The following is an 18647-nucleotide window of genomic DNA, read 5'->3' on the forward strand; positions in this document are numbered from 1 at the left end:
AATAGACTTCTATTGCCATGGAAACATTCAGCTGTTGGACTGACTCTAATGCAGCACACATGAAGCTTAAAAAATCATCCTCTATTGGGACTAAAATGGAAGCTTCTGGACTTCCAAGCAATGTATGTTCCCAATGTGCTGCTTCGTAAGTTTCAGAGAAAACTGAGACGTTCCCCAAAGGAGCCTTCATTATATTTTCACTTTGCTTCAACAGAGCCTTTCCCTGAGCTTTGTATAGTACAGCAGCTCATGAGGAGAGCATATTAATAATGTTTAGTCTATACATCTATGACAAGATTTTCAAAAACTCCCAGCACTAGCCTAAGCCTGTTCTCACTGACTGCAGAGTTAGGTCAACATTGAGTGCTTTTTAAAAATCACACTCCTAAATTCTAGTGGAAATAGCAGCACTAGTACTTAAGTGATGGTTTGTAGTTCAAGATACAATAGCAAAATAAAAGCATATCGACAACATAGGTTTCTCTGCAATTTCAATTAGGCTGTTAATGGTGTAGGATTGACAGCCTTAGAGGCTGAAATCCTTTATTTCCTCTATTTAGCTGCAGAAAAGGCTAATACATTATAAGGCTGGAAAGGCCCCATGTGATCATCTGGCCTGGCCTCATGTATAACATGGGCCATAGACTTCCCTGAATTAATTCCTGTTTGAACATACAGTATAGTTTTTGAAAAAACATCTTAGCTTGATTTTAAAATGTCCAGTGATGGAATAACCACCTGCAAATGTATTTTTGTCTGACCAACAGGGACCACCTCTAGGTTGACAGCTCTATGTGACGTCCGTCATTGGAATCTTCAGTAAGACTCCACATTATTGATGCCAGCTTTGTTTTCTTATATATCTATAAAAAAGATATTGTCACTGAAATAATGACAATGCAACTGCTGCTACAATACTGAAGCATTTCACACTCTGTGCAATGTAGTTGAGTTGACTTATAGACACAGCTAGGTTGACAGAAGAATTATTCCATTGACCTAACTACTGCCGCTCGGTGAGGTGGATTACCTACACTGACATTACCTTTCATTGATATAGGGAGCATCTATGCTACAGCTCAGCACCATAGCTGTGTCACTGTAGTGTAGATGTGGCCTGAGGCAAATATCCATTCCCTACAAAGCCAGAAAGCAGCAAGGTAAAAGTACCTAAATAATACATTAGTGATGTCCAAGCATTACCTTTTGGTGTGTGTGATAATTATATAAGCAGCTTTCTGCTGACTTTTGGAAAGCAGAATCTTTGGAATCTGTGTTTGATGCTATTGACTTCAGTGGAGTTGTTCTTGATCTAAACCAGGGTAAATGAGAAGAGAAACAAGCCAGACTTGTGTGAGTTTAGAGTCCCAAGCATACTCTGCTCCCATGGTATGTCACACTATTTGAGGGTGATCATAGATACCAGTTATCCACAGTCTACTTCATCTTCCAGCATGATGACCTAGTTTTTGTGTGACTTGTTTTTAAATTCCAGATAACAGTGAAAGGAATATTTATAATAAGAATCAGCGGAAAGTAAAAGTGAGCAGCTGGAGAGTCTGTTCTTAACATCATTCATCCCTTTACTGGCTGAAAAGAATTAAAGCCAAAAGTTTAGTTGCAGTGATAACATACAAATAATGTAATTATCAGATAACCTGATACCATTAGCATGAATTATTTTGAGTTGTGGAAATAATGCCTTGTGGTTAGGCCAACTAACTGGGGTACACAATTCATGTTATTAAACATTATATATCTACATTGTAAGAAAAATCTTTTTGACGCTGATATATATCCCGCTTTTATACTCAAACAAACCTAATTATCATCCCCAAAATATGTATTTGGGAATGAAGCTGAGTTTAAATTGCTTAGAGGAAGAATTATTGACGTTACTAAAGCAGATTTAAGGATCTGTTTTATGCTTTAAAGCATTGAAAAATAAAACAAAGAATAATAATTTTTGTATCTAGCACTTTTCAGAAATGAACTAGAATAATGAATGGCCAGTTGTGCCAACACAGGCTTCCTTAACACCTTTTGAAAGGGGACACTGCATTAGCACATTTCTGAATGCTTGAAATTGCAGAGTAATGATTTTGTTATTGTGATGAACATCTAATTAGACTGAATGGAGCCTAACCTTGTCCTTATTGTTGCTGATAAATAATATAAGTAAATAATATAAGTAACGTAATATATCTAACACCTACAAGAGTAACCCTAAAACATCACAATTATTCAAGAAAATAGACTATGAGGTGAATAATTACAACAGTGTAGATACCATTTGGTTTTAGAATAAAAAATTAAGTGGATTCATTTAGAGATGCGCCTTAATACGAGTCTGGAATATTTAATTAGGTTTTAAACCAAGTCAGTTCTAAGATTTAGATTTACCTAAATGACACCCTTCTAAGCAGTTCCCATGAGATTTCATTCTCAAAGGGTAGAAATCTCACATGACATCTCTTTAATGATGGAAGGTTTGTGAGATTGTTCCTGGATACCTTTGCTATGTTTGAATTGGAACTGGAAAATAGGATCCTTCCGGTTTGGGATCTGACCTTCTAAAACCAGGGAGACAGGTTTATATCTGAAGGTTCAACTTCAACCCCTCCATCATTAAAATTAAAAATATCAGAATCAAAGTTCATTTTTCTAATGATGTTTAAATGTGTTATGCATATGCAACTGTGATATTTAGAAATCACAATATAAAAGGTAATATTGTGATTATGACCATGGAGATGTGACAGTGTAGAGGGGAGTTTTAAGAAAACAGTTACATACAGGAAAAAAACAAACCTCTAAATTTGTTTAAAAGCATATTGTGTAAAATTGATCCCTAATATTCTTGACCAGATGAGTAAGGCTTAGGAATGCAACAATTTTTAATGACAAAATGACTAGAAGGGGTTTAAATAGCTGGAAACAGGGTGCCAAGTAGTTGTACAGTGCTTAATATCTGCATGATCTTCAGTGCATCATAAAACTCCCTTAAGTGTCAGTTAGTCCTTGTTTTCTCCCTGTAGGTACCACAAGGTGATCTGTTGTGATGACACAGTGGGATTCAAGATTGATTAGAAGCTGACACATTATTGGACAGCCCAAATAGCTTGCTGTTGTCTTATTGACACCTACATGTGTTTTTGAGCTTCCAATCCCCACTGCTAGTCTTGGGTCCTGCCAACTGTCTGCTCTAATTATGTGTCCTTCTGCGTTATGTAACTGGGACTGGTGAGAGAATGAATATAACACTGCAGCATTGAAAAAATAATGCAGCTTAAGTTAGGATTGCCCAATTATCAGGATTGACTGTGGCATTCTCCACATCCAACAGACAAGTCTGGAAGTTATTTTGTGCTTGTAAAATTTTGTGATTTGCTTATTTCCTATCTATGACAAACAAATAAGAACCAGTCTTTGTTGTAGGGCACGTGGTGTCAAAAGGAAATATGAGATATTACATCAGGATTACCAGCAACAGTTTCCAAACTGCTTAATTTGGGGCGGGGGGCGGAATCCAGTCCATGACTTTCTGAATGATATGAATTGGTGTTTAACTATCCCAAACCTGGGATATTTGTGTGTCTTTAACTAAGCAATGCTTTTTTGTATAGTAGTTAAGTAGGAGAAGGTCAGATGTCTTGCTTAGCTGAACATTCTCTCCCAGCATATACTAATCAAGTTGCCCGCCTACTTTTGAGATATAAAACAATACCTTATGGAAAAGGTGTATTTCAGTAATTAAGACAAGTAACTCATCAACAGAAAATCCCTGGGCCAGAACATACCTAGACTTTCTGAAGGCCAAACTTCTGAAAGAATTTCAAGGATGTCAGAATCTATTAGTCTTAGGAGATTTGTACCTCTGGGAAATTTTGCAGTTAACCCAGAAACATCACACCGCTGTGCACTCTAGATGTAATTGTATATCAATCTAGCTGATCTCCATATGAATACCATATAGATTTCAGTGGTAACTTCAAACTTTTCTGTAAGGTGTTTTGCTCTTTTTGCCAACCATTAGAACTCTATAAAAGAACATTCTTTTAGCGCTCTGGTTTGATAGTGAGAAAAACACAATACTTCAGTCATACTGCAGATTTGTGCCCTAGAGGTTGTATAGTTTGTCACAACATATAAAACTAATATAACTTCAGCTATTTCACAGTAGAGCCAACAAGAGAGTTTAAATGATAACTTGCATTATACCCCTCTACCTATTTTTTGCCATGAAAAATATTTACCTAAAGCATGAAAAATAAATTCCAAAGGTTTAGATCTTTTGGGGTGGGGGAAAAATTGAAAACATTTTAAGTTTCCCCACCCCTCCTCCAACTCATCCCTTTTGATGAGCCATTTCTCAATAAGAAACAATCCTGGACTCTCCTTCTCACCCATCAGCATAATTTCTTTTTCAAACTGATTATGATCCTAAAAAGAATTGCTCTGGTAAAGTTTTCCCCCCTTTACCACTGATGGTAGCTGACAGGTTGATTAAGTAAGTAAGCCTCTACTTAATCCAGCTGTCTCCTGGCCCACTTGCTGGTCCACTCAGGCCTCCCAGATTTGTAGTATTTCACTGACTAAAGCTGTACTGCATTGGGGGGAATTCCTGACTCCATTGAAGCCAATCGCAAAACTCCCATTGACTTCAGTGGGGCCAGGATTTGACCCCAAAATTCAATCAGTGCTTTTTTAAAGCACGATGGGCCAAATTCAAGTCTGGTGTGAATGGGGGCAGTACCACTGACTTCTACCTGATCTTGATTTGTCCCTAAGAATACAAGATGTCTGAGTTCAAACTCTTTTTTAAAACAATATTTTCAATACACTGAATCCATTCCAACCAACCCATTTAAAGATAGATAATAGGAAAAAGAAAACATGTCAGTTGCAATGGGTCTGCAGAAGAAGACTCCATCAAATGCATAAAAGCTGATGTTTTTCTGTTATCTACAAGTTGAAAGATCCAACAGATTTCTACAGTCTATATTGAACATAATAATAGATGAAAGTGTCCCAAAGGTGCTTTGTCTAATATTTTTTCAGCCTTTTAATGAGCTTGTGAACATAAGGGGTGGGTTATATGGTTAACAAGCCAAAGTTACATGGTTAACCTGTGTGAGCAAACCAGACAAGGGACCAAATCCTGAAATTTTTATTCAGCTCCTGTTTGGATAAAACTGCCATTGAAAGTCAATGAAGATTGACTCGAAACTAAGTAAGAACTTTAGGATTTGGCCCATCATTTGAAGGTTCTATTTGAATGAACATTCAAAAATTTGGATGCTTATTCAACTCTTACGTCCATAAATTGGATGGAACCTATCACAGAACGGGGGGGGGGGGGGGGGTGTCTCATAAGATTTACTTTTTGTTTCTAGTTGAGTTGGAAATAATTTCAACACCTCCGGGAAGAAACTACAGGGAGGCATGGACTGTAAAAGCATTGCTGACATTGAGCTTTATCTGAAAGTCTCCCACTGTTGTACCACTGGTCCAGCTCCACCAGTGCTAGCGACAGTGGGAGTTGTCATGAAGACCAATTGCAGGTGTTCTTACCATTCTTATTTAGACCTGTTCTGCAAAACAATGGTAAAAATTCCAGTAGCTGCTCTACACAAGTGCTCCTGTCACTTACACCATCAGTTCATACTTATCCTCCACTGTCACTCATGCTCATACACTAGTGATGGGTGATATTCAGAAAAAGCTGAATGTAGATACCATGTCAGTAAAAAAAAAAGGCAACTGTAAGCAGAAGCTATATGAATTTTGTCAGATCCCCATTCATCATCTTATTCATCTAAATCAGTTCATTCACCCCTAGGATTAAAATATGCATGTTTCAGAACCCCAGTTTATCCATCCTATTTTATTAATGTTTATGAAAAAGTCTTGATTTCTGAAAAATGCAACAGCAATATTTTCCTCCTTGAAATGCTCTGCTGCTCAAACTCAGTTTATAGTTTAATAGGAAACCTGACCATGAACTGAACCAAAAGGTTTTAGGGTTTTTTCCCTATAATAAGGAAGGAAACAAAATCACTGAGAAATATTATAGGAACAGAGGAATTGCCAGACTTGATCAGACCCAAGCTCCATCAAGTCCAGTATCATGTCTCCAACAGTGGCCAGTAGCAGATGCTTCAGAGGAGTGTGTGTTTAAAAAAACCAAAAACCTGCAGTAGGTAAATATGGGATAATCAGCTCCCTGCATAGATCTCCTCCTCAGCTCTAATAGTTAGAGATTGCCTTAAGCCCTGAAGCACAAGGTTTAATATCCTGTCAAAATATTTTGTTATAAATAATTATAATTCTAGATGGAAAAAAAAACCAACCTATATTTTGTATAAAAGAATGTACAGTAATAGAGTGAGTTTCTGCTTTGTGAGAAAAACAATTGAATTGGGATAACTGTGCTCTATTAGCATGATTTATTTCCATTTATATTCAAAACTGACGAGATTAACTATTGACTGTTAATGCCAGAAATCGATGCAGATGTTCAGGGCTGTGTATAGGAAACAGATAAGCATTTGAAGGACACCACTGTTTGTCTGCATACATCCATGCTTTGGCTGCTAGATAATTAACAGCTTTGCAACAAAGTCCTTAATGACATTTAATTTTGCACAAATGCTATGAAAATGCAAATCACTGTTGAAATATTGGACTAATTTTAATGTATTTAGCCAACTTAATTGAGATGGAAAACAAATTTGTTAATTAAAAATGTCATAAAGCTCCATGCTCCATATTTTTCCTGTCTTATTATCAAAGCCTTCAGCTTTCAATAAGCCAGATTGCGAAAGGCCCTTACATGTGTTCACAGGCGTGTGGGGGTTGGGTAAAAATATCCTCCTTTCTCCCTTGCAGATACTGCAGAAGAGCCAGTCACAGTTTCAGTTCCTTGGGCTTAGGGAATCTAAAAGATTGCTCTTCTTGGATACTCCAGGTGATATACAGCACTCCGAAGAGAGGGCCCGTCTCTGCACCAGCCCACCAACCAGGCCAGCCACACTGGTGGGGAGCAAACTGCATCATCCTAAAAGATGGAGCAGCCTGCTTAGCCCTTATGCACCCCAGAGAATTCAGGGTGGGAGTGTGGTGCCATAGGATAATTCCAATCCCTTCAACATGGGGCTTTGCCTTAAACGGACAACGTAGCCCTCTGTGTTCAGTTCAAACAGCTAGTTAATTTAACACCTTCACTTCCAGGGGTCTTTCTAAAAAGCAAACAAACAAGGTGAGTAGATGTATTTCCCTGAGGTATGTTCTCTGTGGTTATCAAGTTCAGTCTGATGATACAAGCAGAACAACATTCCATCCAGTCCTTCCTCAGGCAGAAGTCTCAGTCCCATAATTCACTGATCTGAGTTAAATGAGGTTTTACCCACAGGCTAGACTGTGATTTTAGACACAGCCCAGAGCAAGAAATGATGCATATGTCACAGTCACAGTTCCCTCCTTGCTTTCCTTTTGGCCCAGGGAGCTAGTACTTTGCTGATGGCCTATATCAACAGCAAATAAGGACACCTGTCAAATTGGCTAAACTGAGCTGACCAGTGCATTATGGAAAGGGGGAAAGACAAAGACAAAACTTTAACCACTCCTACTCCCCATCCATCTGCACCTAGCTGGGGGGAGCAGCAGGTGCTTATTCCTGCAGGCCTGGAACCACTGCACAGAAGTGTAAAGAGAGTCCTTATTCCCCTGCACAGGTGCTTAGTTCAACTCAATCAATCTAGAAATCTAGGGTCAGGTCCAAAATGTACAAAAAAAGCTCTTAATTGAGTTAATACATTCAATCTACCTAGGCCAGTAGCAATCCATGAAATTTGTTGTTCTATGCAGTAGCATTAAGACATGAATTTTTAGAATCATCATCTATAGCAGTGTTTCCCAAACTTAGGAAACCACTTGTTTAGGGAAAGCCCCTGGCGGGCTGGGCCGGTTTGTTTACCGGCACCGCCACTTCCAGCAGCTCCCATTGGCCTGGAGCAGAGAACCATTGGCTGGACCTGCGGACACGGCAGGTAAACAAACTGGCCTGGCCCGCCAGGGGCTTTCCCTACACAAGCGGCGTCCCAAGTTTGGGAAACACTGATCTATAGATCTCTGTAAGAATGATGGGAACCGTATTACATTTTCATTGTCAACCTCTGGACAGGCAGCAACAACATTGAACTAAATTTGCATTTTATAGGTAGAACCCACACATTTTTCACAGATATGATAAAATATCTGAATAAAACATCAGAATAATATTTCTCTGGCCTGTGTGTCTTTTTTGAACGTAGGGGAAAAGAGCAGCTACTGGAATTTTTACCACTGTTTTGCAGAACAGGTCTAAATAACAATGGTAAGAACACCTGCAATTGGTCTCCATGACAACTCCCACTGTTGCTAGCACTGGTGGAGCTGGACTAGTGGTACAACAGTGGAAGACTTCAGATAAAGCTCAATGTCAGCAACGCTTTTACAGTCCATTCCTCTCTGGAATGCATAAACTCAACTACTTACCTCAAAGGTTTGCAACACACAGAGTTCTACTCTGTCAGCAACAGTGTAACTGGGCGAATGCAAGGAAACACTCATTTTGCACAATATTTCAGCTCATAACTTTGGAACTTTGGAAAAGTGACAAAATTCTCAGAGGGCCCTGATTATAATGCTACTAAATGGAACTCACCTCTGTATGTGTTCCAAAACTACACTAAGACACATCTGCTTATCCAGTATGATTTTATTTAGCTCATGCTTTGTGACATTCCCATCTTGGCATGTCCAAGTATGGGGTAAACAACAGAATAGTCTGATCGCTCATACAGTTCCTAAGTTCACACAAAATGAGGATTTCAGGGATGTGTAATGATGATTGTCATCAAATGTTTGGTATGAATCCAACTTGATCATAAACATTTCTGAACATACAAGCTCTCATTGAAAATGAGGAGACTTCCCTCCAGATTTGTTGTGTTGTGATGAAGGTTGAGTGAAACCTCACTGAAGCTGGTCTGTGCGACCGCCAGCCTTCATTCCAGATAAATCTATGAAGCAGGTAAGCTCCTTTTTGGAGTAAGGTAGCCGAAACAATGGGAGCAACCATCCAAAACACAGGCCCACCACCAGCAAGGCCAATCAGAAATGGAGCTGGTGTGTTGATGGGTTTTGCTGGATATTGTTTGGAGGTTTCTGTGAGCAGAGGCAGCCGAAGGACAGACAGCAACATGCAGCAGGAAAGCTGAGAAGAAAGAAAGGGGAGTACTGGGAACGTGGCCCTGAGAGAGAGAATAAGCTTTTTGGGCAGAGCACTGATTGTAAAGAGGCCTGGAACTGTGAACAAAGAAACTGCTTCCTCTTGATTGATTCTCACTATGTTCAGGAAAACAGGACTTTGTCTATTTTTTGCAAATAAACAAGTATTTCTTTGATACAATTCTCCATCACCAATTTCTCCTCCTAATGGAAACAACCCACAAGCTCCTGAATGTTGGCAAACTGCTCAGGCTAAAAGGGGTAACAGCTATATGTAAATATAAATTTGTTTAAATAGACAAAGACCACCTGCTTCATTGGTTAGGCCATAGACACACAGGCCAGATAAAAATCTCTTGGTAGCAATGTGGCTGCTGCTTATTCACATCCTTCTCTTACATAAAGCACCATTTCAGATCTAAGTAACAAACCCTCTCCCAAAGATTTCCTGGACTCCAACTTGCATAAATACTTTGCTGAACCTTTCCGATGAGCTACACTATTTACTAGTCATGGGTCTCCCTTTGATTGATTGATAAATTACTCATTCATGTGGTGCAGATTTTTCTTCATGACAGCTGAGTCCCTCCACACCTGCATTTCATGTAGCAGAGATTCAACTTTTTTCAGAAGCTGCTTTCCTTGGTTTTAGGGAACACAGCTGTGAATTGTCACATTTTTTTTTTTAACTTCAAGCAGGTTTGCAAAAGTAAATGTCATATAAGTCATTTGATAGCCTGCAAATGACACCTACCTGCCACTTGCTATTTGCTTTGTTGATGTACAGAGAAACCCATTAGACTTGCTAACTTCACTAGCTGGTGTAGACTCTTTATTTTATATATATATATATATATATATATATATATATATATATGACTATCCAATATTAACTATTGATCATATCCATACATGAGCCATATTTACATAATTTCTCACTGATTTTACAGCAAACATATACATTCGACGATCACTAAGGCCAATGGGAGCTGCTGGATGCGGTGCGGGCCAAGGGACGTACTGGCCACCACTTCCAGCAGCTCCCATTGGCCTGGAGCAGCATACTGTGGCCAGTGGGAGCCGCGATCGGCTGGACCTGCGGACGTAGCAGGTAAACAAACCGGCCCGGCCTGCCAGGGGTTTCCCTGCACAAGCGGTGGAACAAGTTTGGGAAACAGGTGCCACAGGACCCTCTGTTGCTTTTTACTGCTCTAGAGAGATTCCTGGCTGTGGCTTGCAAGCAGAGATAGGTGTCTGCCTGGCGTTAGGCACCTAAGTAGTTTAGCACACACTCTTCTTGTCAGCATCTCCTATCTGCTAACTTAGACAGTTCCTTACCTAGCTTGCTCACTTCTATGGATCCCATTCTTAGGCACTTATCTCTCCCCATGCATTGTATAGGGAGCCTGGGTGTCTTATTCAGGCTTTGTGGGTCTCAGCTGCAGTTCCAGTACTGTAGCCGTAACCCTACAGCCTCTAAATTTCACCATCTCACACATTCAATGACGTTTATATTTTAGATTTCTTCTGTAATGTGTTTTTAGTATGTCACTTTAATTGTTTGGATTTCGTTAGTATCTTGTTTTCAACCTGTGATTTCGACTGGGTTAAGTGGGTCTTGTCTAGTAGCTGAGTGGGAAGGATCTACGACTTAGAAATCATTCATTCTCGTTTACTTAAAAAAGAAACAGTTTTCTTTTTGTCTATAGCCACAAATGCTGAATCATTTTGTAGTAGTTTTGTTTGTATGATGACAACGGGTCCTTTACAGCACTATAGAGTTTGATCAAATATATATCTGTTTCAACATACTTTACTTAGCTGCAATACTCATTTGAAAGCTGTTTATAGCTGAATTTTCCCCTGTTCACACAGGCTGGACCAAATGTGTTATAGCCCTATTGGGCCACAAGCTGGTTTTACAACCACAGTTGAACTCAATTGTTTTCTGTTTAGGTCAGGTCTAAAAATAGAACCATCATAAATACAGATCTCACTGCTTATCAGCTTGAGATCCAGATCTGCTTTGAAAGCTGTTTTTTTCAGTTGGTAGTATGTCCATAAAGATATGCTGTGTATTATATTTGTTCAAATTGTCTGTCTCTTTTCATTACCATTACTGTTGAATTTGGTTTGCTTCACAGAGAAGCACTGGGTTTTTAGGCTGGGTGTTAACAAAATCAAAGAAATATTCATGTTTGGTGCTAACATCTTAATCCCCTTAACCTAAGTGATGCTAGAATCAGATGGAAATTTTGGGTTATATTATATTGTTTTTAGATAACTGTAAGCCTTGTTGCCTTTCTGGATGGTGTTTGTCACTTAATTGGATTTTGGGTCCAGACTGATTACATGTATGGACAAAATTATTTATTTTCTCCTTCTATTGGCAGTTCATGTTCTTTGATTTCACCTTCAGGTTCTTTACAACATCACCTTATGTCCTCATGTCATCCTATACACCCTGTCATTCCATATCCTTCCTTCTGAGTGCTCGCTTCAAAGCTCATCTGGAACTATCAAGGCTCTTCTCAACTCTGCTCACATTTCATCCTATACTCCCTCTGACCATATCTTCCCTTTTAAATGGTTGGACTGAGTCCTCAGTTGTGCTGAGTTTTACACCTGACACAACTAAGGAGAAGTGACACATGGTTCTAAACCACCTTTTCTGCTCCACCCATGCTGGGCTGCTGGAGTCCAAAACTGTCTTGCTGTATAACTTAGAGTAGGTGTCTTTGCCAGCTATACGCCACCTAAGGATTTTCCTCTGTCAAAGGGAGTTTGGCGTTGCCCCATTAGAATTCTTTGAGGAACTGCTGGATCAAGGGCTCTCCCCCCATTCTTAGTCTTTTTGCACATTTTTGCATATAATCCCTTATGCTTGTAACAGCCTCCCAGTGGTCTCCTTCCAATCTCTCCTTAAAACTCTCTTCTGCTATGAAGCATTTCTAGGCCGATCTACACAGAGTCATGGCATCTGTGCCTTGTTGACTTGTGGACCATATTAGTCTGACTCAGACTGCAAGCTCCTCAGGTCTGAAGTTGGTCTTCTGCAGTGTTTTGTAAAGTGCTGTGTTTATTCTGAGCACTGTACACAGAATAATAACCACCAGACTTTAAAGAGATTCAAACACTAGATCTATTTTCTAACCTGCATTAAAAACAACAGTCATTTGATTGCCCATGATTTCTGCCACTTTGGCTCACGCAGACATAGGCCATGCAGTCTAATGCTCCCACATGTTGCCACCTGCAGATGTTTCTTTGTTGATATAGTTTTTGTTTTTTAATTGTCTTCCTGGTTCTTCAGGATACAGTGGGAACCATTTAAAGAGTGAATATTTTCCATGCTGCAGTAGCTCAGCACTATCTGCTATTCTAAGTATTATCTGGAAACTCTACGAAGTGCTGACAAACCAGACTACCTTTTTGCAAATGTCTAAAGACATTAGGACTTAATCATCATAATTTAAAAGCCAAACAAAAATCACTCCGATATTCAACCTCATGACCTCGTGTTGCTTCCCATTCCTCCTACAACTTGCTTTTGTAGATTATTAACTCCTTATACTAACCCCTGCCATTTGACTGGGATATAGAACTTTTTGTTACCCTGACCTATGTCAGGTGAATGGGGCCAGGAAATAAAGTCACTTACCAACCCTGCTGTGTGTCACTTCTTCAATATAGGGTCAGGGATTGTGCACATCTTCCTACTGGTCTGTAAAGCATGTAGCAGTCTGTTGGTGCGATAGAAATAGCAAAGCAATAATAACATTTAAGCAGAGGCAGATATCTTTACTATACATAGCGTACTCAGGGTGGTAAATGTTGAGCTCTTAATGGAATCCTCTGTAAGTGTAACAGGAACATAGGAATTGCCATTCTGGATCAGACCAGCAGACTTCCTACTCCAGTATCCTAACCAAATCAGTGGCCAAACCTAGATGCTTCAGAAGATGGTGTAAGAACCCTGCAGTAGGTAGCTGTGGAATAGTCTGCTCTTCACATGGGTCTTATCCTGATCTGTATCAATTAGCAATTGACATAAGCACAAGGTTTAATATCACTTCCAGAATGTTTATTATCATTAGTTATGAAAAATCTGGATATTCTTGGTTATCCATGAAAATATTCGATCCTTTTTTGTATCTTGTGAAGTGCTCGGCCTCAACAAGTTCCTGTGGCAATGAGTTCCACAGGTTTTTTACATGTTCTGCAAAAAAGTATTTCTTTTTATCAGTTTTAAATTTCCTATTTTTAATTTAATTGAATGTCCTCTTGCTATTGTGTTATGAGATAGGGAGAACAGATCTACCTTCTCTAGACCATTCTTTGTTACATATTTCTATCATCTTATTTATCTCAATTCTATGCACATTTCTACATAAACACTGTGCATGCCACACTGGCGTGTAAATCTACAGTGTTCCAGTGTGCCTTGCACTAACTGTAATGTGGATCCTGCTGCTGCGCACTAAAAGTTCCCTAATACACACTGCTGTACAGTGCTGTAGATTTACATCCAAGCTTGCTGTGCAGCATGTATTAGTGTAGACATGTCCTCTAAGGTAAGAGCTCCAATCTTTTCAATCTCTCTTCATATGAGAGTTTTCCCATGCCTTTGATCTTTCTCCTTGCTGTTCTCTGAGCACGTTCCACTTCTGCAATATCCTGCACTCTTGGTGAGACCACACCACTGATTGATAAAAAGGCATTCTGATAGTTTTAGCGTTCTTCTCCATCCTATGCCTTTTGTATTCTAACATCTAATGCTCTACCCTCTTTGGACCACAGCTGTGCGTTGAACAGAGGTTATAACTGAACTGCAGTGCTAGCCAAGCCAAGTAACTTTCTTGGGTTGATAGGGTTAATTTAGAACCCTACAGGTATAAGAGTTTAATTTTCCCCCTTTAAAGAGCATTACTTTGCAACTTTTTCTTATATGTGGATCTATTGGCGCTATCTCAGAACTGCAGTTTGCCCGTGGATTAATACTTTGCCTGCCTTTTCCCCAGTCACTGCTGTGACAGTTTGGATTTGGAATCATTTTACACCCACTTTGCACAGGTGTGAACTGGACTACACAAGACACAAGGCAAGGGGGTTCAATTTCCAGGTTCTGAGCACCTGGCAGCTCCCAGTCACTTCAACAGGAGCTGATGAGTACATAGCACCTCTGAGAACAGGGCTTCCATCTGACTATTTCTTATAGTAAGTTGTATGTGTTGTGCTCCTCTTATTTCCTATTATTGTTACCATTAAATTGCCAAAGAAGATCATACTTTGAATAACTATTGTGTCTTTCCAGCTAGACATAACAGGATCATTTTCTCTGAAATTACATTTATCTCCCAGCACATAAATTGTGTCATAACATTGTGTTAAACAATTTTTTTTTGGTAAAATGTTGAAGTGTTTAACTTTGGTAGTTGGACATTAGATTGTAATGGACTACTAGACTGTAGGCTACCCATAAGACTCTTGTAAGCATTTTCAGACTTCCCTGTCAAAGTGTTGAAATCAGCTTTATAATTAAGACTGTTGATTTTTAAACAAAGTCTAAGGAGGAACTTGTACTGATACTTAAAATAAAAAGATTATGCACACAAACAGAATAGCCATCATTCTGATCTAAGGCAAAACTGTAAAGTTAACTATATAATGTTACTTTGGTATTGGCTGTATTCCTTATGCTTATTATAGAAACTGAGTAATGCTGCAGAGGCTCAGTTGATGCTTTGTAGTTGGCAAAGGCAATTGACAAAGGCTAGGAATTTGAATAGTCTAAAGGAGTTAGGTGCCTTACTGCCATTGAAAGTCAAGGCGGTTGGGGAGGCAGCTCCCATTAGGAAGCATTAAAACTTCACCCAAGATTATAAGTGCAGGCACTTCATGTGTGTATACATAATCACCTCTCTGATTCCTGTAGGTTATCCTAATTAAATCTGATTTTTCTGAGATTGGGTCTAGCTGCGGTGTTTCACTGTGATGTAGTGAGTGGTTCTGGATGCCAAATTGGACCCTTAGTAACAAGTGCACAAAGTAGGCCTCCCATGACCCCTCACTCTGTTGCCTTCAGGGAGATTGCACAGGGGTAACTTTTTGGTAATTAATTAACAATGCTGCTGGTGATTCATAAGAAGGAATAGGGTGCAGCTTGTTCCGTTTTATGTTGGTGCTGCAATACATAAGACAGAACTTGCTTTTGTCACTCAATATAACTCTGCATATACAGTGGGAACAGATCTGCTGACTGAGGTGCTCAAGGTCATATGGAAGGTCAGTGGCAGAACCAGTAATAAAACTCAAGTCTTCTGACTCACTGTTCTGTTCATCAGATTTGTTAAGGTAGAATCATACTTAATGTGTTCTTCGTTGTCTATCATTGATGGAGGATGGTGAAACAGTCCCCTTATTTTGCTAGTCTTTCCCAGTTATCAGACCTCTCAGCCTTCATGATTTGGGGCTATCTTATGATCTAGAGGTCTGTCTGCCTTCATTTTTGTGCATTGGAGTGCCAGTGTTTAGGTGTTTAATACTCTCTGGCTCTGGAAAAGAGAACTTCCACTGTGCCCTCTTTCCCCTCTCCCCACCTCCTCCCTGAAATTAAACAAGCTAATTTCAGAGCACCAGCAATTTTCTAGCCTCTTTGAGACATATTCTCTAAGGTGGAGGAAAAGATTGAAGAGGGGACTGGACAAATAGTAGGGCAAAATTAAATGTGTGATGGGAACCTTTGTGGGGAGTGGAGGTGAGTGGGGGAAGGAAAGCAGAGTTCCTCCAGGCAGAAGGAGAGTTTGGGATTGAGAAGGGAGGGTTGGTGGAAGGTGAGAGTGGCAGGCAAAGTGGGGGAGAGTTGTTTCCTTGGGGATTTGAGGGAGAAGAGAGAGAATGACAAACAAACAGAGAGTGCAGAGAAGGTAAGTAGGAGGGGAAGGAAATGCAAAGTAACACTTTATATTGTAAACAGTTTCAATTACCTTTAACAGAAACACAGAAATCAATTTAAAAATTTTGATAATAAAAGAAGCTGCCAGGGAAGAAAAGGAAAAATAAAATAAGCAACTAAACAGAAAATGTAGAAAATCTCATGAGAGAAAGTAACAGAAAAGAGATGAAAGGCTGGAGTCAGGTAAAATTAAACAGCATGCTGAAGCATGGCTTTGAGAGACATGATTAAGAAAAATACAGACACACGGGGGAAACGTAGGAAAAAAGGAGACATGGTAACATTGTTTCAATTATTGATCATAATTGCCATTGATCTACCTCGTGAAACAAGGTGCCCATTTTTCATGGAAAAAAGAATTGTCTTGTATTATGGGAGTTTGTGAGTGTTGTGCACCACTTGTGACCAGGCTGTTTCTCCATGTTTCATCATGCATTGCCTGGCTGTGACACTGGGGGGGGGGGGGGGGAGTCAAGTATCAGGGGGTAGCCGTGTTAGTCTGTATCTACAAAAACAACAAGGAGTCTGGTGGCACCTTAAAGACTAACAGATTTATTTGGGCATAAGCTTTCGTGAGTAAAAACCTCACTTCTTCGGATGCATAGAGTGAAAGTTACAGATGCAGGCATTATATACTGACACATGGAGAGCAGGGAGTTACTTCACAAGTGGAGAACCAGTGTTGACAGTGCCAATTCAATCAGGGTGGATGTAGTCCACTCCCAGTAATAGATGAGGAGGTGTCAATTCCAGGAGAGGAAAAGCTGCTTCTGTAGTGAGCCAGCCACTCCCAGTACCTATTCAAGCCCAGATTAATGGTGTTGAATTTGCAAATGAATTTTAGTACTGCTGTTTCTCTTTGAAGTCTGTTTCTGAAGTTTTTTTGTTCAATGATAGTGACTTTTAAATCTGTAATAGAATGACCAGGGAGATTGAAGTGTTCACTTACTGGCTTGTGTATGTTACCATTCCTGATATCCGATTTGTGTCCATTTATTCTTTTGCGGAGGGACTGTCCGGTGGGGGGGGGGGAGGTTACACCAGTTGTGGCTAGGTCTACACTATCTGCCTGAATTGGCGGGTAGAAATCAATCTCTCGGGGATCGAATTATCGCGTCTCGTCAGGACGCGACAATCGATTCCCGAATCGACGCGCTTACTCCACCAGTGGAGGTAGGAATAAGCGCCGTCGATGGGGGAGCCGCGGAGGACGATTTTGCCGCCGTCCTCACAGCAGGGTAAGTCGGCTCTGATACGTCGAATTCAGCTACGCTATTTGCATAGCTGAATTTGCGTATCTTAAATCGACACCCCCCCCTGTAGTGAAGACCTGCCCTGAGTCTCTGCTGATGAGGACACAGCTAAAACAATTACATTCCTCAAACCAGAGTAGTTTGATGATTCTGCCTGCATTTCTGGACCAGCTTTTTCATTCTCAAGATATTACACCTGTTACAGTGATTGCCAGAGAATTTTTTGTACAAAACGAATACTTCAGAAAGTACAGTAACAGTCTGTGAAAATTGAATATATTGTACCCTATAGTAAAACTAAATATACAAAACAGATGTCAGTTCTTGGTCATTTTGATCACAGAAGCCTCATGATGATTATTCCAATGTATGCTTTATCAGAGCTGGTTTTGGACCTGCCTAAATTCCATTATATAGATAACATTATTTGATCATATTCTGATATTTATATATGTTCAGTAATAATTGGTTTTTTCCTCTTTCCTAGCAATAAAGATCAAGTTTACATAAGTAGTTTGGCAAAAGCAAGATGGACCAGAGCTATTCAGAAGGTAGGCACTTCTTATCATTACTAGCTATATCATGTGCTGCTGTAACTTCGTTTTCTTATGTAGGAAAATCTGAGCTTCAGATCCGCAGCTGTTGTAACTGAATGCAGCTCCATTACACTAGCTGAAGATCTGGCTCTGGAGAAGTTTTGTTCAGATGTCTTTGATTCACGGGAACACATCTCACTGTCTTTTGAAAAGCTGGATAATCTAATGACTTATTTTGTTGGGTAATTTTTTTTAGTATTCTGAAGGTTATCTTTTACCATAATGTCAATTGTAGTAAGAGCATTTTAGCTGCAATTCAACTTGAGTCAGAAACATAAACTCTCTACCGAAAGCGGTAGCAGCAGAACAAATAAAGAGATTGCAAACAATATGATGTATTTCATTTTAATGTTTAAAATAAATTGTTGCAAGAGATGTTCTATCCAGCAAATATTTAATAAAGCTGTATTGAAAATGTCATCAATTGAAAATTCATTTTGCTGCTGGTTATAGCAATTAGAATTTGCACAGACAATATCATTTATTAACAGAGTTCAATTGCTTTAAGTGCTTTCTCATTGCCCATTTCTAAGTTGCGTTCTCAGTAATGTAACTTGGTTGCCTCAGATG

General features: G+C 39.6%; 1 protein-coding gene across 1 annotated transcript in view; it reads left to right on the forward strand.

Annotated features, from left to right (window-relative positions):
* LOC128844690 (protein unc-13 homolog A-like) overlaps window positions 1-18373 on the forward strand; it is a 75631-nt gene extending 57258 nt beyond the window's left edge. Inside the window, exons 7-8 of the mRNA XM_054042621.1 lie at window positions 17969-18032; window positions 18096-18373. Of these exons, the coding sequence (XP_053898596.1) occupies window positions 17969-18032; window positions 18096-18263 (232 nt within the window). The 3' untranslated portion in view covers window positions 18264-18373. The remainder of the gene's footprint in view (window positions 1-17968; window positions 18033-18095) is intronic.
* Window positions 18374-18647: the final 274 nt, after the last annotated feature.

This window comes from Malaclemys terrapin, chromosome 10, assembly GCF_027887155.1.
Source record: "Malaclemys terrapin pileata isolate rMalTer1 chromosome 10, rMalTer1.hap1, whole genome shotgun sequence".
Lineage (NCBI taxonomy): Eukaryota > Metazoa > Chordata > Testudines > Emydidae > Malaclemys > Malaclemys terrapin.